Raw genomic sequence first — 22,673 nt, forward strand, 5'->3', positions numbered from 1 at the left:
CTAGCTAATTTAAGAGAACAGTGTATGGGAGGAAATGGGTACTTGATAAATCCAACCCAGGTCCAGAAGGAACAAAAGCCAGAAAGCCCTAAAGCACAGTCTTTTAAGGATACCATTGTTAGAATCAAATGTTCCAACTATTTTGAGTACCATATTTCACTTTTCTCAAGTTTTAAATGTAAACAGAGGAGATTCCCACTGTCCTGGCTGCCACCAGATAGGAGAGAGCCAGCCCTGGATTAAGAATCAAAACAGGATTGTGTAAAAAAGCAAAGAATTGGCTCCTCACAGGAAGATCCGGATGCTGTTACCAGAAGGAGATGCACACTGCCTCCCTAACCCTTTGTCTTTTATTCCTGAGTGTAATACACATCACCAATCAAACAAAAGATCACAAAAGATCAGTGTGTTAAACTTAAAAGTATTTCTTTGTAACAGTTATTTTTCAGAAATTTTCCTCTTGGGCTTGCTTTAACTGGAAAGACTTGATTGGTCAGGATGGCCCTATAAGTTTTTATGAACAAAATATTTCAAAGACTAATATGCCCTTAATGATATTTGCTACTAGTATAAATTTCTTCAAAAGTGATTAACATAAAATTCTCATTTCTATAGTTCACAAAGTATTTATCAGTATTTTATGGTTAGTTCAGCCTTTGTATTTATTTATTTATTTATTTATTTTTTTTTTTTTAAATTGAAATCAATTTTAATACAGAAAATAAAGACAGCATTTTGCAAATTTATCGTTCAGAGGGGTATCTCTATTTAAGGAAATCAGCCAGTTACACTTCGAGAGATGAAATATTACAGCTTGCACACCAAAATCAAAAAATGAAATTAAATTAAAAAATGAAATGGTTACCAAGGTAATGCATGTCAGGGGATCAAAGGTGAAGGGTCACACATTATGAAAAAGAAATCCAAAGGGACTGCTACATCATAATCTCTCATTAGTGTTCCAACGGTGCCTCTCTTTGGGTAAACTTGAACATTTCGGCAGACACTCAAGCAGCTTTATCGGTGAAAAGATTTTTACATGACTATTGCTATTCCCATGATCATCTATAGGTGGCACGGTGTTGAGAACGCAGCAGGTGCTAATTCCGCAGAATACACTTTGGGAAACGCTCTTCCAGCTTGTTTTCGGCAGCCATTTCCCCTCCGCGCATCACAACCTCCTCCTTCTCGTGACAGTGACCTGGGCGCGCGCTTCGTCCCGCCGCCGCCGCACTGTAATTCTGTGGCTCTCTCAGTCAGCTTGGCATAGTTCTGGAAGATGGAGGTCTTAGATCAGGATGCCAGCATTGTTGAGTTCTCACAGGAGCTCTCTTTCTGGTTTGTAGTATGACCATCTTCCTGCTATATCCTCACATGTCAAAGAGCCAGCCTTTGTATTTAGATTCTTTTGTTCGCCTTCCTTTTCACTAATGGAATTAGTATTTGTTTTACACTAACATTTTATGACAATAATTAAACACATTTATTCTTATTAGACAATATAATTGAGCACATTAAAAATTGTGAGGCAAAATATTTGACCAGATCACAAAAATGTGTAATAAAAGTTATATCCATTATACCCATATTCTAAAACCTGTATTGAAAATACCTATCACTGATAATGCAGTTATTATTTTTGGACCCTAAAGGAAAATTTTTTCTAGAGGGTAAATCATTATTCATTAATATTCCTATTTGATACATCTCTGAATCTAAGAATCGAAAAAAATGACTAAAATTTTAACTGCTTTAAAGCAATCATTGAAATGAGATAATACCACTACTAGCGATGTTCTACCTTTCGGTGCTTTCTCCAACTTTGTCAGGGAGGCAGAGGAATCAGAATACAAATGCAAGTGCTGTGTAGCATACCAACCAAAATGGTACATTTACTAGGATTTGTGTTGAAATATTTAACCAAATATATTTATTTTGCCAGTGACTTGTACTAGACTATCAATTGGTAGTTGTTTACTCATGATAATTTAAGCTCAAATAAGAATAAATTAAACAATATACTCTCTACATGTTGTAAAAGAACATGAGAAAAACAAACATTTAACCATTTATTATTCATATAATGTTTGGAATCATTTTTATGGTAATTTCTATTAACTTGACATATTTTTTACTAAACTCAAAGTTTTCTTGTGACTCGGAAAACAGCAAAATAGGAATACACCAATATGTTAAAACTTAGAACCCTCACAGTTTAGAAATAAAGATTCCTTTAAAGTGAATATGTAAGTAAATTTCCATAAAATTTGTCAGTATAAACTTGGCCTTGACTAACTTGGACTTAGAAAATTAGAGGACCTTCAACTATAGGCAATGATTGAACCACAAAGATGTCCCCCAAGAAAGCTCCAAAGCAGTTTAAATAATTATGTCAAACTGGGAAAAGGAAACCTGTGTTCATATGTGTTGATGTCCTTAGCCAAGAGGAGAGGATTTATAGGAGGAGAATGGAGTGGTGGTTGTTCTGAGGTCAGCAGTATCTTGGTAAAAGAACGTGGGGGGGTGTGTATGTGTGTGTGTGTGTGTGTGTGTGTGTGTGTACCTGTGTGTGTCTGTGTCTGCTCGTCTGTGTGTGTATGTGGGGGCTGATGGGGATGGCCACCTGGGTTGAAACAGAAATCCAGCCTGTAGCCAGACGGAGAAGGACAAGTGTCAACTCCTCAAAAGAAAGAGGGCAGGCCACCCTGCTAACCCTGCTCCTCAGCCATGGGGAAATACTTTCTCAGGTCAAGCTGAACTGAGACTTCAATCAGGAGCCAGAGATGAAGCTCCTCCTGTCCCAACAACATGGACACAGAGCCTAGTATATGAAAAGAGATTTAGGAGCTCACCTTGCATATTTCTGGCCTTGGGCAATAGAATAATTCCAAAATTTCATCTTCTAGTCAAGATCTTACTATATAGCACCATTTATTTTCTCAGTGACTCAGACTATAGTTTATCAAGAACCCATATAAATGAAGGTTCCTGCAGTTAGAAAGACTGAGGTCAGAAAGGGCTGATAAAAGGCAAGAAGTAAATTGATGCACTCTCTTATCTATGCATTAGATTTGGAGATTTATAGGAAAAAGTGAAGGCAACATTTGTGTGTGCTTTCTCGCCAAATCCATCATCTTCCCACAATTATCCTCCTCCCATTGTGTTTGATTAATGGTAACACCAGGCACTAATTCATCTACGCTGGAGATCTGGGTGATCTAGTGGACTTCCATTTCTTCTAATTACTCAAATCCAGCTACTCCCTAAATCTTGTTAACTCCATTTCCTTCAGACCTCAAACACTTGTCTGCTCTTTTTTCTCCATTTCCATTGTCAAAAACTCAACCCAAACTGTCATTGGAGGGTTACTGGTATACTCTGAGACATGAAGTCTCACTGAAATCTGATTTAGGTATTATTTAGATGAGACATTAGGCTTTAGTGTTGGTGCTGGGATGAGTTAAGGTCTTCGAGACTGTTGGGATGGGATGTATCTTGCATGTGAGAAAGACATGAATTCTGGGAGACCATGGGGGAATGCTGTGGATTGAATGGTATCCTCCAAAATTCATATGCTGAAGCCTTAACACACAATGTGACTGTATTTAGAGATAAGACCTATAAGGAGGTAATAAAGATTAAATGAGGTCATAAGGGTGGAACCTCAATTCAATAGGATTAGTGTCCTTATAAGAAGAGGAATCAAAGTGCCCTGTACACAAAGGGTCATGTGAGCATGATGAGATAGCAGCACCCTAAAAGCCTCAGAAGAAGAGGCCTCAAAAGCAACCCTGACTTTGGACTCCTAGCTTTCAGAACTGTGAGAAAATTAAATTATTTTGTTTAAATAGTCCAACCTGTGGTAACTTGTTATGACAGCCTGACCTGATTAATACAGATTTTGGAGGACATCCATTTCCTAAGTCCCCACCCTTACCTACTACCATATCCTTGTATTTATACTATTCTTCCACATACTAGATTGCTCACCGATTTTCAGATTAAGGTTTTCTTCCCCCATAACTTTGTATTTCAACTACTCTTTTTCTTCTGGAACTAGTCTTTTTCACTTTGCTCTCTTTATAAATAATTGCTAAACCAGGGATAAATTAGAGGGATAAATTAGGAGTTTGGGATTAACATATGCACACTACTACATATAAAATAGATAACCAACAAGGACCTACTGTATAGCACAGGGAACTATACTCAATATTTTGTAATGGCCTATAAGGACAAATAATCTGAGAACAATAGATATATGTATGTACAACCGAATCTCTTTGCTGTACACTGAAACTAACACAACATTGTAAATCAACTATATTTCAATAAAAAACAACTTTTTAAAAGAAATTGCTAAGCTAAAATTTCTCCTGCCAGTATAAAGCAAGTTGACCACTATTTCCTTGTATTTTATAACTAAATCTACTAAGCATTTAAAGATGGAATTATTTATTTACAGGCTTCTTTTCTTTCCATTAGACTATGAGCTAATTGTCACAGAGTGCTTTGGAATTGAACAGACCTATGTTTGAATCCTAATTCTATAACTGATTATCCTTCTAAGTTAAACTATCCAAGTAAATTGAATAAGATAACTAGCTTATTATGCTAATATACATTTTGAGATCACATGTTCATGTTGACATATTTGATGTTAATAATGTTATCATTTTTCATTTATTAGTAAAACACAGGTTTTGACACAGATTGAGCTGGCAATACTTGTTTATTGCAAAAATCACATTGCAATAATGAACAAATGAGCAAATAAATTAATGGAGAATTGGAAACTGTGATAAAAGCACCTAAAAAAAAAAGGAAGAAAGAAAATCAATACAAACAAGAAAGTATAAGTGACCCTAAAAAGTAATATGGTACATAATCTCAGAGGTTGTGATGGTTAGTAGATGATCTTCGAAGTAACTTTTCACACTTTGCCTTGAAACATTTGGCCCCTTTTTGCCCCAAAGTTGAATATGAGTGGTAGCTTTTGCAACAAATGTAACTTGTTATTATTGCATTTTATGCTCTTCCTTGGGTGTATCATATGTTCCTGAACCTTGTTTTTCTTCACTAATTAGAAAAGCAGTCAAGATTTGAGGGTGCAAGGAAATGGATTAGATTTTGCAATTAAAAACAGTTGAGCAACATTTCAAGAAAATGCAGTGGAGGCAAATTTTGGCTGATAGAACAGATATATTAGAAACTATAGTCTTTATCTTTCTTTAAAAAAAAAAATATGGTGAAAGACCTTGAACCAACAGAGTTCTCCACTTACCACTTAAACTCTCAGTAATAGGAGATTAGTTTACAAATCTAGGCATGATGGAACATTTTCCAGTCCTTCCTTTCATGTTTTTGAAAAATGTTTAACAATTGTTCCTTCTTCCTGAAACGATTAACTAACATCTTAACTAGCTTACTTTCCCTGTACATTTATTTGTCACATGGCATTTATCACGCTGCATCTCAATCCATGATTAGGTGTTGATCTTGACTGCTGAACTGCATTTCCCACTGTTCCCTTCTCTGTGTGTTGTTGGTTAGCATGGGCCACACAGACTTTGAAGCCAGGTTTGAAGAATGCAAGCACAACAGCAGCTACTCTGTCATTCACACACACAGTTACGGACCCTCAGGTGCCCCTCATTGCAGGAATCATTGCCCAGGCCTGCAATAGTGCCTTCCCTTGGGGGTCCTCACTCAGCTTCTCCAGCTCCTGGACAATTGTGTGCAATTCAACTCCATGAGAAGGGCCTCCGGTTCTGCAGAAGAGCCGTCCCACTAAAGTCAGGGGAGACAAGAGCTTGCTTGAGAACAGCTCATCCTCTTGGGCTCCACTTCACTTTCCTGAGTCCCAGCTAGCTCTTTCTCTCCTACCTTACACCTTCAGAGCCATCTTCTCATCCTAACTGCCTGCCCTAAGGGCTTCAAGCACCAGCATCAGATGTGAAGGCAGTGGCCTCAGACAAGATGCTTAACCAACTGCCATAATTGCACAAGGCCAACTCTCTGTACCAGATCCCTTCACAGATATATATATACACACACACATATACATTATCAAATGAGAGTTCGTGTGACCGATGCACAGTGAGGTCAAACAAACTGAAAAGTTGGAGTTTGGAGAGAGAAAAGTTTATTGCAGGGTCAAGGAAGGAGAACGAGTGGCTCATGCCCTCAAAACCCCAAACTCCCCCAAGGGTTTCAGAAAGGCATTTTTAAAGTCAAGGTGAGGGAGAGATGTGGTTAGTTGTTGCAGACTTCTTGGTGTCGGAATCCTTTGTTCTTTCATCTGTTCAGGTAGGTCAGGTCACGATGTTCCTGTAAACCTCCAACAAGACCAATGTTATTCTCTGTTATGCAAATTTTTATCTTTATATGAATGGACTCTTAAAAGTCAGAGCCCTGAGAATGGGCTCTCCTGTATATTTCAGGCTACAGGCAACATTCTTTTACAAAAGGTGCATAGCCAGCAGGACTAAGCACAGGCAACAGAGAACAAAGGTTAAAGTAAAAGGAACAGATCTAATATGGAGTGAGATTTGTTCTTCCCAATGACATAGATACATATGTACACATACATATATACATGTAAACATATGTAATGTGCATTTATCAAAAAAGCAGAACCGTATAAGTGTATAGTTATATGTCTGCATAGGTCAGCACTATAGATATCTCCATCTATCTGTATCTGTAGTAGTTCTGCTTCTCTGATAGAACTCAGCATTAGCCATGGTCAGAAGTGTTGCTGTGTAGGGACTGTTACAAACCACTGTATCATCAGGGACAGGTACATCGTCTAACACATAGTAGATGCTACCTATAATAAAACGTAACAGAATATTTCGTTTCAAAACAGAATACAGTTCAAAATATATTTTGAAACAAAAAGCTAAATAAATGAATGGGAAAATTCCCCAGGCAAGTTTCTCACAAAATAATGCAAAGTTATATAAGCAGGATATAAAAACACAGTTTAATATTGAAGTATTTGTAGGGCAATTGCTTGTTTAGGTAGTGTTTGAATACCTGGAGCTTGCCTTTAAAAGAGAATCAGGGGCTTCCCTGGTGGCGCAGTGGTTGGGAGTCCGCCTGCCGATGCAGGGAACGTGGGTTTGTGCCCCGGTCCGGGAGGATCCCACGTGCCGCAGAGCGGCTGGGCCCGTGAGCCATGGCCGCTGAGCCTGCGCGTCCGGAGTCTGTGCTCCACAGCGGAAGAGGCCACAGCGGTGAGAGGTCCACATACCACAAAAAATAAATAAATAACCCTTTTGATTTATTAAATCTTTAAAAATAAGATTCTTTTTCTAAAAATCATACATAAATAACCTGCTTTGAGGGCTCCCATTTCTATAAGACCTCTGTAATATATTTTTTTCTCCTGTTAATCTGCCTTGTGTCAATTTAATTATTAGATCAGCCAAAAGAACTCAAGAGGGTTAGGGATGAAATCTCCCCCTCCCTTATGAGACTGTAATATATATTTTAAAACAACTGCATACATTTGAATATGAATTGTATATCGATTAGATGACACAATAAAATGTTATTTTTTTGACCCAATCATGGCATTGCAGTTTGTGGGAGAACATACCTCCCTTTAGAAAAAGCATGCTGAGTACTTGGGGGATGAAATGTCCTGATAAAGAGGTAGGCAAAGGGACCTCAGCAGTGTGACAAAATGTTAACACATGGTAAATGTTGCTGAAAAGTGTTCGCTGTAGTATTTGTTTAACTTTTCTGTAAATGCTTAAGTTTTCAAAATAAATCAATGCAGAAAAATAAAATCTCTCTCTTCTTTTCCCTTTCTGTTTCTGATACGAAGGGAGGAAGATGTGTGGGCAATAGATTTATTGACATACAGTTTATACTCACCATTTACATTGTGTATTTACAAATTCACATACTTGCCGAAAGTTCTTTGTAACCTCAGAATCAATACCTGTGACATTTTCCTGGTCATTTACTCACAGGCACAGAGCAGTAAAAATGTGAGTCACCAAGTGGGCATGTTCTCATCTGCGGCTGAACAAGAGAACCTTCTGCCTTCTTGTTTCAGCTCTCACATGTTTTTCACATTTTGTGCTTTTTGTTGGTGATGTTGCTGTTTAAACACCCCCAAGCATAGTGCTAAGTGCTGTTTAGGATTCCTAAGCACACGGATGCTGTGATGTGCTTTAGGGAGAAGCTGCGTTAGAGAAGCTTTATTCAGACACGAGTTAGGCTGCTGCCCATCAGGTCAAGGTCAATGAATCAACCATACCTATCAAATTAGGTGTCCTTACACAGAAACCACATAAAACAGGGTTATGAGGTTATCAGTTGACCACTTGTGACCCGAGGCTTGCAGGAACCCAACCCTGTATTTCCACCAGGAGCAATGGCCAGAATCTAGTAATTCAGTGTTTGCAGTGACTTTAGAGAACATACTTACCATGAATAACAAGAATCATCTGTATATGCAAATAAGCATGGTTGTAGACTTGGGCTTACCCTTCACCAGAATTAGATGTTTTATCCATGCATTTACTTTACCTTCACTTCCACCCCATTTCCAATAAATAAAGAGGAAAATATGACCACAAACTGACCACAGAGCACAGAGCAAACCAGGACAGGCTTCCCCAGTGAATCTGCGAGGTAGGGGGTGAGGGGGTGTTTCTCCAGCTGACGCCCTTCCTGAGGGGAAGGCAGGTCAAGAGTAGGCAGTGGTTTCCCCTTAACCCAATGTCTGAGAAGAGGGGCATTTCTTCAGTGAAAGGGAGACTGTGATGGGCTATACCATGGCTATAAACCCATAATTAACCTGGTGCTTTTAATGCCAATTGAGGAGAATAAGTGGGCACAGCTGCAGGTGGCAGGCCATAGGCACTGCTAACTTGTAGACAGCCACTACCAGCCTGGACCCTTTCTGAACCTCAGTGATGTGCTGGAAAGACAGAAGCAGACAAAGGGAATGACCCACCCTGTGCTGGCTGCAGCCCAGAGACCCCAAGAGATCCTGCAGCATCCATGTGGATGCATTTGAGGTCAGGAGACCTGGGAGCTTCTGCTTGAATCCTGGGTTTCCTCTGTGAGACCAGAGACATGGTCCTCCAGGACTTGGAGGGTGGGCCAGGCAGAAGGGATGTATCTGCTTTGAAGAGTGGAGAGAAGCACTGAATCCACGAAGGATGTGCACTGGACGGGAGGTAGGTGACCAGCTTCTGCGTTTGTGCTGGGTAATAAGTAGTCTTCAGGATCAGTCAGATAGTAACAGATGGCAACTCTAGGCATAGGATGTTCCTTGATACGGGAATTTTTGAGAATTTCTTCAGAACGTGCTTTCCCTGGGTCTTCCCTCCCCATTTCAATTTGTATCTCTAGGTGTTGTGGTATATACCCATTCATCAAATGTGCAAGCCATAGTTCTGCATTCCAGAGTGGAAAGAAACAGAAGGCTGGGATTCAAAAATATTAGCATAAATCACCTTTTGTAAAAGAACTTTAAAGTGTATTTGATGTCACAGACGGGACTAGCTGCCTAAACAATGCCATCCTCCCCTGATCTCACTCCATTACCTTTACCTTATAATAAAGGCATGTGGAGATGACCAGGACTGACATAAACATTCCCCTTGTAGGCCTTCAGTCCCGCAGGTAACCCTCCCTGGTTCACAGCCTTGAGAGGTCTGCTGAGGAGGTTCTAGGAACAATTTTCTATTTCTTTTTTGTTTTTTTGATGTGGACCATTTTTAAAGTCTTTATTGAATTTGTTACAATTTTGCTTCTGTTTTATGTTTTGGCTTTTTTTTGGCTGCGAGGCATGTGAGATCTTAGCTCCCCAACCACGGATCGAACCTGCACCCCCTGCGTTGGAAGGCGAAGTCCCAACGACTGGACTGACAGGGAAGTCCCTGGGAATAATTTTCTTCCTTAATAAAAGAGTTGCCTGTCCTTTCCAGGTACCCTTTTTGTGCCAGGATCTGCCATACATCTCTGCGGCCATGAGGAAGACACCCCCAAATTAGGATGTGGAGGATGGGAAGCAGCTGGCTTCCGAATTTGTCAGCTCTGGAGCTCCCCACTTCTGGATCTGGGGAACTCTTGCTACTACCCTGCTCGCGATTGGCTGGGGGCAGAGGGGATATTCTGGCACTTGCAGCTGCATTGTACAGTGCAGGCTTATCTTTTGTAAGGAACAATAAAAGGAAAGCAGGTGTGAACAGACAACTGATTTCATTTGCATATTTTTCTAATTCCACTGATAATGCTTAGTTTAATGAGACACTAGCTCATTAACAGCAAGAATGCATTCCATGTATAAAATTCTTGGTTAGAAGCTTTCCACTAGAGTCACCCTCACATATCTTGTAAAGGTGATCCCATGCAATGCTTCGATCATAAATGTTAAAAATCTATTCTAGTGGTAGGTTGACTAAAGAAGAACTAATCATTCCATCACAAAGTGTGTGTGCGTGTGTGTGTGTGTAAAACAAAGATAGCAGAAATATTTACTATTTGCATAAGGTAGATGACAGTCACATCTAAAGAGGGAAAAGTGTGCAGAAAAATAATGCTGATCATACAGGAGAAAATATCTTTCAACCACATAGTTGAATAAAAGCTATTCACAGAAGCATTTATGTAACTAAGTTTCACAGAAAATTTTAAGATTTTTAAAAGTAGCTTTTTTAAAATAAAAAAATGTTGAATGCCTGCAATATTACTACACTGTCCAGAGATCATCATTATTTTTTGTGTTAACTCTTTCAACTTGCATTATTTCTGTTTCATTTTCTTTTAATTCTTCCAATTTCCTGGATGTTTTAAAATATTTTACCATTCTTTCTTTTCCTCAAATGTAATGATTCCCTTCATGTTTAGGATCTGTCTTTCAGGAACTTTTTCTTGTTTTCCTTTCTCTCTGAGCTCTGTATCAGAGACACAGTATTACCCACCCGCAGAGCTCCAGTGTGAGATTTTTATGCACGGGAGTGAGAGAGTTTTTCAATATGCTTCCTTTCAGCTGCTGCTTTATTTCTCTGTGAGGAAGAGAAGGTCACATTCAGCTCTGCTTCCTGGTCTTCTTCAGAAATTATTTAAAATAGAAACGATAGGACTTTCAGGTTCTGATTAAATGCAGTTCTAGTAAGAAAAGAAAGAAATTATTTTTTTTTCTGTCTGGTGATTTATGTATAATTTATTAGTTTTCAAAAAATTATAAAATATTTTAAATCAAATCCATCTTTGATTTTTGAGTATCATCTAAGATTATTTTACCTCTCCTGTGACTAAGTATCCCTGTTATTCAGGCATTTACTTCCTTGGCTTTGGAGAACTCTATTATATTAAATCTGTAATATCCACTGATAAAATAATTTTGTCTGTTATTTATAAGATTCATTAGCTCTCATTGGCTTCAAAATATTCCATAAATGATTTTATTCATTGTCACATTTCATGAATTAAATATTATTAAATCTTACTATAAGACTGGCCATTGATTCTCAAACCCGCACTTTAGCAAATCATTTTATGTTGTTCTGTATTATTTTCCACTATTAATAGAATAATCACTTTGTAAATTCTTATGAATAGAAACCAAGCCCGTGATGTCTGGACTGAAATGCTTAGGTAGACATTCAATCAAGCCAAACTTAAGAAGCTCCCTCTCACTGCTTTTCAGAGGTGTGGACCCTTGGCACGACCTATGAGGCATTTATATACATGTTTGTTTGTTTCTTAGGACTCATTTCATACTAAGAGATCATAAATACATGTGTGTATGTGTGTGTGTGCACATCCCCTAGTTATACAACTGTGAAGGGGCTTAGATGGACAGCAACCAAGACCCAGTTTTTGTCTCCTGATAAGTGAGTGGAATGGTAGAGCAGAGGGTCATAACTAAATGGAAAGCAGTCAGATATGAGAAGTCCTTCTAGAAACCAAGAGAAGAGAAAAGCAACATAACAGTAAGTGAGCCAAGATGATAACTAGAATCTTCATGTCCACCAAATAATGCAAGGTGCCACCTCAGAGGGTAGTGGAAGGTAGGATGGGTGCAGAGGGGACCCCTCTTCATAGGCACATCAGCAAGGTCAGGGAGGGTGGTAACATGAGGTGCTGGGAGACCTGGATGTACTGTGTCCTACCACTGTGGTGAGGAGTGTTCCCTGGGTGTGTTTAATCAGAAAGCAGTGTTGGAGTGAAGTAAGTCAGAAAGAGAAAAACAAATACCGTATGCTAACGCACATATATGGAATCTAAAAAAAAGGTACTGATGAACCTAGCAACAGGGAAGGAATAAAGACTTAGACATAGAAAATGGACTTGAGGACACAGGGAGGGGGAAGGGTAAGCTGGGACAAAGTGAGAGAGTGGCACGGGCACATATACACTACCAAATGTAAAATAGATAGCTAGTGGGAAACAGCTGTGTTGCATGGGGAGATCAGCTCGGTGCTTTGTGACCATCTAGAGGGGTGGGATAGGGAGGGTAGGAGGGAGCCTCAAGGGGGAGGGGATATGGGGATATATGTATGCATATGGCTGGTTCATTTTGTTACACAGCAGAAACTAACACAGTTTGTAAAGTAATGATACTCCAATAAAGATCTATTAAAAAAATTAATGAATTGATTTTAGAGAAATTCAAATGAGGGCACAGCTGTTTATTTACAAGTAAGTGTATCCTAAGATTTCTTATAATAGAAATAAATAAGCAACAAACTATTCACCAGGGTGGATCAGGAAAATAGAGAGAGTACACACCAGGGAATATTATGCAGCTATGACGAGATGACACAGACCTTTAAGTATTGTCTGGGGTACATTGCCAAGGTGTGATGTTGAACAGCAATAACAACAAAAAAAGGTACTGCAACTCTCCACCTTTCTCCTGTTTTCCCCTCTCTCTTCCACTCTGTGTACACAAACACACTCAGACACACACACATACACCTACACACCACACACACTCACACATACACACACACCTACACCACACACACACATACATATAAAATGAGCCCCAAGAAACAAGGTGAAGCGTGTGTATAAATTCTCCATGGCACCAGCCGATGCATCCCCCGCATTTCAAATGGAGCCAGAGGGGGCTCCCCAAGTTCTGCTTTTTATACCAACATCACACATTATTTAATTCTTTAGATGAGCCTGTATTTATTTATCACATAACCTAAGAACAACAGCAAAAGCTTACCAGGAGGTCGAAGGGAGGGGGTTTAAGTCCAGGTTAGCCAGAAGAAGAGGCAGAATCAGATGTGAGGCAGTGGGGCTAGGACCAGAGCTCAGAATGGGGACTCCAGGCAAGAGGGGGAAGCTTGTTCACACGGTGTATCATGACCTCTGGGTTCTTCTTTACCTCCTGCAAAATTGTACTGCACTCTAAAAATTGATAAAGCACAGTTGCTTTAAAGTTTAAAAGATATATACAAATGAAGGCTTTACATTTTCTAAACTAAATGAATTCCCTCTCACTGGTTGGTCGAAAACTTGATATAAAGCAAATCCAAAAGCTCTTGGCATTCATACATGCAACATTTGAAATTCTTGACTAAATAAGGGACCTATCCTGAAAGTCTGTGATACAGTAATTTGTGGGTTTTGCTAAGGGGTCACTTTGAACAATGGACACTTAGATCCTGGAGTTCAGAGCTAGTCTTTTACTAATTCCTGAACCTGAGCTCATTTGCTGATTACTGTCGACTGAGAAAAAATGCACAGCCTAAAAGTTGAGAGTTATGTTTTATTCAGGGGACAAAACTGAGGACTTAAGCCCGGGACACAGCATCTCAGATAATTCTGAGGGACTCCTCCAAAGTGGTAAGGGGGCAGCCAGGACATAGAGGAGTTTTTGCCACAAAGGCCAGGTATTTGGAACATCAAAAGATTACTGTTAATTAAAGAAAACCAGACATCTCAAGTTAAAGAATTTAGTGCTTTTATATATATGGGAAGATGCAAGAATCTGGGCTCACTGAAATCACCCCATGGACCGGCACCTCAGCCATCTGAGGCCAGTGTCCTCTGCTTTCTCATCCTGAGTCCCCTCAGGGTACAAGCCAGGGTGTGGCTGCAGTGGCTGATGGTTGATGGGGGGCATCCTGTTTCCATCCTGAGTTCCCTCAGGGCTCACCTTTGGGGAGGCTGTAAAGTGATGGCTTGATGGCTGCAACAGCTTTTTTGTACTGATATGGCAGCGACATTTTTCGTTCACAGCGTGATCTCTGTTATGGACTGGATGTTTGCCCCTGCCCCATTCATATGTTGAAGCCCTGAATCCAAGTGTGTCTGTATTTGGTGTAAGAAAGTGTGCTTTGGTATAAGGAAGGTGGACCCCTGATCCAGTGGAATTAGTATCCTGTTAGGAAGAGACACCAGATAGTGCCCCCCTCCTCCTCTGTTAGCACAGACACCGAGGAAAGGCCTGTGAGGACAGAATGAACAAGCAGATAGCCACTGTCACCCACCAAATCAGCCAGAAAGTTGATTTTTGGTTCCAGCCTCAAGCACTGTGAAAAATGAATGAATTTCTGTTGTTTAAGGACCCCAGTCTGTGATTTTTTGTCACGGCAGCCTGAGGCAGCTAATACAATCTCATACACGTTTCGTCTGAGAAATGAAATGTAGCAGTGGTTTGAGGGGTCCACACACAACTAGGAGGATGTGAACGTCAAGGACTTACTTTACTCAACTGTTACGGTAAAGAGTTTTAAGTGATCCTCAACTTGTCTTCAAAGATCATTCACTCTCATGTCCCCCATGTAAGGGAAATATAAGTATGTCAAAACTTTATAATTAAAACATCTTCATTTTAATAACCATTGTTGCTTTCCAAAACAATAATATATGACACACTTCAACTCAAATTAAGGGTTCAAGGTATTATAAGAAATCTAAACTATTACAATGATTGAATAAGTTATATATATTCAAAAGAAAAATAAGCCTACATTTATTAAAGGTTTAAAAAATATATATGAAGTATAGTTTTGAAGAAATGTTTATGCTCTGAAGCATCCTGCCCAGACAGCTCTGTGTCAATGGTATGACCCACTTGTGCTTTGTTACAGAACCTCTCTTTGAGAAATGAGGAGTATGTAGGATGTATTTCAATGACGCACAACAAAAGCATCACTGTATTTACTTTTCTTTTTTTTTAGAACTGTGTTTATAGTCTTTTTCTTTCTGCTTGAAAATAGAATTCATGAAACACAGATCTGTAGACTAGACCCTTCCCTGTTTTGATGCTAGAGTGTCTTCCTTATACTTCACACTGTGCACTTATTCTTAGACCAAGACACCACTCAGCTTTCTTTATTCTTTTTTTTTTTTTTTTTTTTGGGATAAAAACCAGTTTTCTGGTTTTTTTTTTTCTGAATTTCACTACAGGAGATAAGGAGACATTGGTGAGAGCCTTCAGGCTAAGCCGAGGTGACTGGTGAGTGTTGGGTGGTGTGCTTGCAAGAGTTATGTTGGCTTTGAATCTTGCATCTCTTGTCATGGGTACATCTTAGTGCTAATTTAGATCAAGGCCTGGTGTTTGGGCTCCTATCTGATTTGAGGGGGAGCTTGAACACAGGTGATGCAAGTAGGCATTTTAGAAGGCAAATAGAGGCCGTCAGAATCACTTCCCAGACTCCTTGGCTACTTGATTCACAGATGCTCATTTCAGACTCATTTGCTTTCTCCTCTTTTAGGACTCTTGCTCATTTTACTTTGCCTTAAAAGCGTAGGATGAACCTTCACTGTCAAATTGAAATTGTGAGCATTGCTTGTACTGACACTTCCATCCAATTTTTTGGGAAATAATGTTTTTTTTTCTTTTTAAAGTTTCACTTTTGCCCTCTTAATGTCTTGAAGTAGAGTTCAATTTCCTTGTTCTGTTAGCTTTCCTCTCCTCTTTTTCTTCCTTGTGCATCTCTATGCTAATTTTAGTTTGTTCAGACTTAGACTCTAAATTGACCTGTTTAGGCAATGCTTCCTGGAAGCATTAGCTTTGGTCCTTGTTCCACTGACAAATATTTTGTCCTACATTTTCAGGCATGTATATTTACTAGCAGATCTGAAAATATAATTTGTTTTCCAATTCAAAAGTTTCTCCAGCCAAAAGATTGGTTTTGAAGACACCCAATGAAGCACACTTACAGAGGTTGATAAAACCTTTCTTTAAAGTGAGGTGGACCAATCCATTTCTAGGGAGGACATTATTAGTAGACTTACCTTCACCTTAACTAGAAGATGCAAAATCAAATTCAAATCTTTCTTGATAAATAACAGATATTTGCTTTTCTATTTGGAATAATTCTTCTTGTTCTGGAAAGCCAGCTTCCTGAAGAGGAACTAACAAATCCTTCACAATACATCCCTGGAGATGTTATCCATGCTGGAGTCCTTTCCAGAGGGATTCATTATGTCCCGGGTCTGAGCAGTTTACTCTGTCTGCTGTGAAGTAAGTTTTACTTTTAACGCACATAGATAACATGTGAGGTAGTGAGATTATTTTCTCATCTGTAACTGGACATCTTGTGCTTCTCTCACTTTGTATTTTTCATTTTCCAAGACTAAAACCAACATTCTGTTGTTGTCCTGGTTATTCTTCAGCAGTTTACAAGTGTTAGTGATACTTCAGCATGGTGTCCTTTCTCTCTCCTTTGTTTCCTTCTTTCTTCTACACTGTACTGAAAAAACTATTTAAGGCACATTTTCTGGGCCATCTTCTGCCTTGGCCACCTCCTTTGCCTCTGTGCTTTTCCTCCTCACACTCCAGGCTCTGGGAAGCTGGCTGGCAGCCCTGGGACCCCCACTTCTGTGGCTCTATCTCCCCACCAGAGACTTCTGTGACCATATTCAAAATTGTTCTCTGCAGTAGCATAAAGCTTGCCTAAGAGGCTACAATCCCTGGACTTTTAATACAGTGAACTAGATTCCTGCTCAAAGATGAAAAAAGAAGTATGGATAACCAACAAGGACCTACTGTATAGCACAGGGAACTCTGCTCAATATTATATAACAACCTAAATGGGAAAATAATTTGAAAAAGAATAGATACATGTATATGTATAACTGAATCACTTTGCTGTACACCTGAAACTAACACAGCATTGTTAATCAACTATACTCCAATATGAAGTAAAAAGTTAAAAAAATAAGGATACCATGTATCTAAATAACATTTTGCCTTGAAAAACAGAAGTACTAATGGTGTTTTCATTCACCAGATAGTGTCAACTTTGTAACTTAGATGGAGGGAGATTTCCTAGTAAAATATCCATGAGATAGCTGTTAAAGGGAGAGAGAGACAGAAGGGAAGAAGGGCTGATCTTTCAAGAATAAACTGAGAAATATTGTACAAGACACTGGGATTAAAAAGTCCTTACATGATTTTAAATCAAGCCACCACCTTGGGAGGGAGAAGGGACCTTAAGTACTTGCACATCAACCCTGCATCTAGTGCCTATGCACACTCTCCTTTGTTCCTGCCATGTGTCCAGGATGGGCAAGTTTACACCTGTCTGCCCCACAGGTATGCTTTATCTGCAATCCTTCTGAGACTGAGATTCTGAGACTCTTCATCATTAACTTCCACTTTCGATCATAGGGCACACATCAAAGTAAAGTAACCCAACTCTGCCTTCAGATTATATAAAGGGGAAGCAAATAGGACTCTCTCTCCCTGAGCATCTGGGTAAGAACAGAAATCATAGCAATTTTCTTACAGCAGCAGGATCCATATTCTTTTATTCAGTATCCAGTACCCTACCCTCAAAATTTCCCAATTTCTCTTTTGGTAGTGGATGTGATTCTTAAATAAAGGAGGGTGGTTTGTGATGTAAGGTTCACTTAATGTCAGAAACTCAGAGTGAACTCAACTGTAATTTCCAAATAAGATTTTGGTGAGGTGTAGGTAGCACAGAGGAAGAAGCAGTTCCCTGAAGGAGAATCATGATTATTGCCTCACCTGCCTTCAGAACTTGCCTGTGCTCTCTGGAAGTTTTGAGGAAGCTTTGTGTGCTAAAATTATTGGAAATCAGCAGGATTTTCACATATGCATCCTTGGAAGAAAGACAAAAGGGTGCAATTCAGTTGTTGTCATGCACCTGTTTTTTTATTTTAAAGGAAATCAAGCCTCTTTTATTTTCCCCTTTCTTTCTGGGCAGCAGAGCTTCTCCAGTGGGGCTACCTTTGTGCCAGCTTTCTGACATCCGTATTAACAGAAACTCCCGAAGCCAGTACAATGCAAAAATGTTATGTGCAATAATTCACAGGAGATCAGGTAAGTAATTTTCATTGTACTCTGAAATCAAAGAAGCAAAATAACTTGTTTCTTGACACTACAAACATCAGGGAACTTTCAACACATCACATCTTTTGCTGGGGCCAACAGAGATTTGCAGGCCAAATGTTGGTCCATCAAAAGAAATTTCTGTTTTCATGAACAAAGGATTTCCAGTTGAATTAATACTATTCCTAAAAACTATTAATGCAAAAGTACCATAATTGTTATTGTTCATAATGATTCATCAGCATTGACATTTTCTGAGAATTCTGCCAGCAAGCGAACTGACTACAAAACATTTGCATCCACTTGAAATTGTTGCTTGAGTTGGAAAAACACACAATACAATGTTGTCTTAAACAGAAAAGTCATTTTCAATCTCACAGGATATAATTCTACATGTTGAGATTGACTATGTCCTTAAAACCCAATTTTCCAAAGAGTTTAATAAATGGTTATTTATAGAAAGAATTTGAATCAGATACTATAAATTATAATTTCTTAGTAATATGAAAAGAATTGATAGAGATGGACAAGAGTTGGGTTCTAGTGTATTCTGCCCCATCTGTCATCTTCAGAAGAGTTCATATAAATGGAACTCAGTAAGACTAATATTGAAGGAATCTCAGGTATCAATGCACTGGTAACATTTTGAGGCTGTTTTATGGTTCTTTCAGCCAGTTTCTGACCACACTTCACTCTGCATTTCTTTCCCATGTTCACTTCCCTTCAACTGAGACAGGAAGGGGGCAGGGCACAACCTTTAAAAGAGTGACATAGCTGTTGAGGACACAACATAAACTGGTTAGAACCAACTAAGTTCAAGATGGCAGATGATTCGACTTCCAGTAGACCTTGAGCCTCATTATACGTTCATTGTAATACATCAGCATCTAAATGATACACCCACAGGCGCCAATGAAAGTTCTGAGGCTGACCATAAAAGGCCAAAAAGTGGGCAGTGACCCAATTCTTGGAAATCTCTGCTCCTTTCCCAAAATAGTTGGAATAATCCTCCCACTCATTAGCCTATACAATTACCCAGCCTATAAAAATTAATAGAAAAATCATATTTTGGGGCCTCTCGCCTTCTGAGATGGCCCACACTCTGTCTATGGAGTGTATATCTCCCTGAATAAAACTTTCATTTACTATGGCGCACTCTTGAATTCTTTTCTGGGTGAAGCCAAGAATCAACACTCGGTGGCCATCCCAGTGACTCGCCTGAGACCTGGGATGTGACCATCCTCTCGTACCCCACCTTTCTTCCCTGCAACACAACCACCATCATAGAAACTAGTCCTAAAGTAAAGACATGGGCATTATACTGTATAAAATGGAGTCTGCAAGAAATTTATTGTTTAATTCTAATTTTAAATTAATAAATGCTCATTTTAGAATCTTAGAAAATATGCTAAAATATAGAGGAGTGTAAACCAACAAGCACAAGCATAATTTTTTTTCAATAAACATTTATTAGACACCAATTATGTGCATGGTGTGCTGGGGAAATTTTAAGAGGCAACCTGACCTCAAGAAACAGTTTACCAAGAAGACATGGATTTTGCTATATTGAGCGATAAAAATATAAAGCATAAGAAAATAAAATAATTATACTGTATTGAACTAGAAACATTGGAAATGTTTGTTATGGAGAGGGACATTTTGGAAGTATAACTTATGGGATTAGAAGGAGTAGAGATCCAGAGAGAAAGATTATCATAATTGTAATCTCAAGGTGAGAAAGCATAGATCTAGCAGGACATTGTAACTCGATCAGATTGAGCAGTGCACCAGTGGGAAAAAAGTCAGGTGAAGACCATAAAGGGCCTCAAATCATTTAGACATTAAGGTTTCCCCAAAGGGGAGAAGAAAAGTATATGTCAGGGGCTTCCCTGGTGGCGCAGTGGTTGAGAGTCCGCCTGCCGATGCAGGGGACGCGGGTTCACGCCCCGGTCCAGGAAGATCCCACGTGCCGCGGAGCAGCTGGGCCCATGAGCCATGGCCGCTGAGCCTGCGCGTCCGGAGCCTGTACTCTGCAACGGGAGAGGCCACAACAGTGAGAGGCCCACGTACCACAAAAAAATATATATTTTATATATATATATATATATATATATGTCAATATTTAGTGAAATTAATCTACTGTGATTAATGATTAAAGCAGGGGGCAAGAGAACATTGCTATCACCAGAACAAAAAGAAATTACTTTCTTAGTTATGGAAATGACCATTAACACAGAGGATGAAATGCATGTAAAACAACAATTGTGGTTGTAGAATTGATAGGAATTTCAGGCAATGGGATAGAGTGACAAGGGTGAAATAAGTTTTGCAGTTTACCCTAAAGTTTTCTGTTTAATGGGTAGAGATTTAACTATTAACAGATAGAGAGGAATAGAGTAGAGGGACCCAAAATGGAGAAACATTTTGGTAAACATTTTTTAATAAACCTTTTATTTTCAAATGATTTTAGGTTTACATAAAAGTTGCAAAGATAGTGCAGAGAGTCCTTGTATGACCCTACATTCAGCTTCTCCTCTTGTTAAAAACTTACACTAGTGTGGTTCACGTGTCACAAGTAATGAACCGAAATTGATCCTTTATTATCAGATAAAGTCCATGCTTTATTCAGATTTCCTTAGTTTTTACCAAATGTTCTTTTTGTGTTCCAGAATTCCATCCAGGACGCCACATTACATTTAGTCCCCATGTCTCCTGAGGCTCCTGTAGAATCAAGGCTCAATGGCCTTGACTTTTAAGGAATAAGCGCCAAGCGTTTTGTAGAATGTCCTCCCACTGGGGTTTGTCTTATTCTTTTCCTCATGAATCCACTGGGGTTTGTCTTACTCTTTTTCTCATGAATCCACGGGGGTTAGGGTTTTTAGGAAGAACACCACACAGGTCGAATACCATTCTTATCACATCTCAGGGGTAGAAACTATCAGCATGACTTACCAAGGCTGACACTGACCTTCATCCTGTGGCTGAGGGAGTGTCTGCCAGGTTTATCCATTGCAAAGTTACTCTTTCCTTTGCCTTTTTCCTTATTATCCTCTTTGGGAGACAGTCACAAGGCACAGCCCACATTTAAGTGGTAGATACTTATGTTCTACTTCCTCGAGAGGGTAAATGGAGTTTTTGATATTTGCATTTCACAATGAGGATATGTCTTACGGGAACTTCTTCACTAACCAGATCAGTGGCCCATCTAAATTAGATAACCACCCACAGAAGCATGAAGTCACTGCAGGAGGAACCAAGGGTCTGTTTGGGATCCTGGTTTCCCCACACTGCTTTCATAACGTACTGTATAGCACTCCATTTATTTTCTTGAAATGAACTTACAGATAACACAAACTATGCAGAAGCAAATTTCCAAAAATATGTAAATTACTTAATTGTAATATGAAGGCAAAATAATGTCAAAGTAAATTTTAATAAAATGCATTATTTTACATGCAAATTCCAAAACCTTGCTACCCTAGAAGACATACTGAATTACTCTGATATGTACACCTTACAATAGTCAGGGTTAGTAACACCAGTTGCTGAAATAATCATTCTAAAACTCACAGGAGAGTAACAGGATGCAGGTGTCTCTCGGTTCGGTTCCACCCGTTATACCCGCAGGCCTCCTGCACCTCGTGGCTTTGCATCCCCTGGACGCAGTGTTCTCCACTGCGGCCTCTGCCTCTGGCCAGGAGAGAACAGGGTGCAGACACTGAGAAGGCAAATGTTTATAACTCCTCAGCCCAGAGGGGCACACATTGGTAAGAAATGCTCACACCACCACCCCCCTACTTATGGGAGGCTGGGGTACCAGGTTGGATAACAGGGCTGAAGAGGAGGAGACAGGATTCATTTAACACAGGGCAGCGTGGTCTCCACTCACCCAGAGCCAGGCCAGTGGGGTGGCTGCCACCACAGGTCAGTACACACACGTATGGACCACAACTCAATGTTTTTTAAGGTGTTTCTGACAGTGGTGTGATTTTATTCTGAAATGATAACCAATACCTGTTACAATTTTGCAATAAAAGAAAGTACAAACTTCCTCACTTTTCATGGTATTTGTGTTTATGGAATAGTCAGTTGATGAAATTTGTACAAGATGCTTTGTGCTTATGTGGAAACAGAGCTTGCTTCTCTATGAGGATAATTATAAAGACACTGTCACCTGTATTATTCTCTGGCTAGACAACAACTTCTACATGGGCTGCAAGCAATACCTCACTCTGTGGAAAGTCTCCACGTTGTGGACATACAATGCCAGTAGCCCTCTTCCATGGCAACCACTGAGACAAACTAAGACACCCGCTCTAGTTTTAAAATGCCTCAAGGAGGTGGGGTACCCCGATGGAGAACCACAGAATTAGCA

At 39.5% G+C, this 22,673-nt stretch overlaps 1 protein-coding gene and 1 pseudogene across 1 annotated transcript; both read right to left on the minus strand.

Moving 5' to 3' along the window:
• Positions 1-743: 743 nt before the first annotated feature.
• On the minus strand, positions 744-14,219 carry LOC137229561 (calmodulin-binding transcription activator 1-like). Its single transcript, XM_067747629.1, has 3 exons — positions 14,150-14,219; positions 2,714-2,821; positions 744-1,173 (listed from the first exon to the last, which is right to left on the minus strand). Exons 1-3 carry the CDS (start codon positions 14,217-14,219, stop codon positions 941-943), a joined length of 411 nt encoding a protein of 136 aa, XP_067603730.1. The 3' UTR covers positions 744-940.
• Positions 14,220-16,243: 2,024 nt separating this feature from the next.
• Positions 16,244-16,730, minus strand: LOC137229562 (shugoshin 1 pseudogene; annotated as a pseudogene).
• Between the last annotated feature and the right edge of the window lie 5,943 nt (positions 16,731-22,673).

The sequence above is a fragment of the Pseudorca crassidens genome, chromosome 8 (genome assembly GCF_039906515.1).
Source record: "Pseudorca crassidens isolate mPseCra1 chromosome 8, mPseCra1.hap1, whole genome shotgun sequence".
Lineage (NCBI taxonomy): Eukaryota > Metazoa > Chordata > Mammalia > Artiodactyla > Delphinidae > Pseudorca > Pseudorca crassidens.

Coding starts and splice junctions, on each gene's coding strand:
- LOC137229561 (XM_067747629.1), bottom strand. CDS start 14,219: ATGTCGCTGCCATATCAGTACAAAAAAGCTGTTGCAGCCATCAAGCCA. Junction 2,822..14,149: donor ACTTTACAGCCTCCCCAAAG/GTGAGCCCTGAG, acceptor TTCATATACTAG/GCTCTGTGTCCATGTTGTTG. Junction 1,174..2,713: donor CCCCATGGCTGAGGAGCAGG/GTTAGCAGGGTG, acceptor GGAGGAGGTTGT/GATGCGCGGAGGGGAAATGG.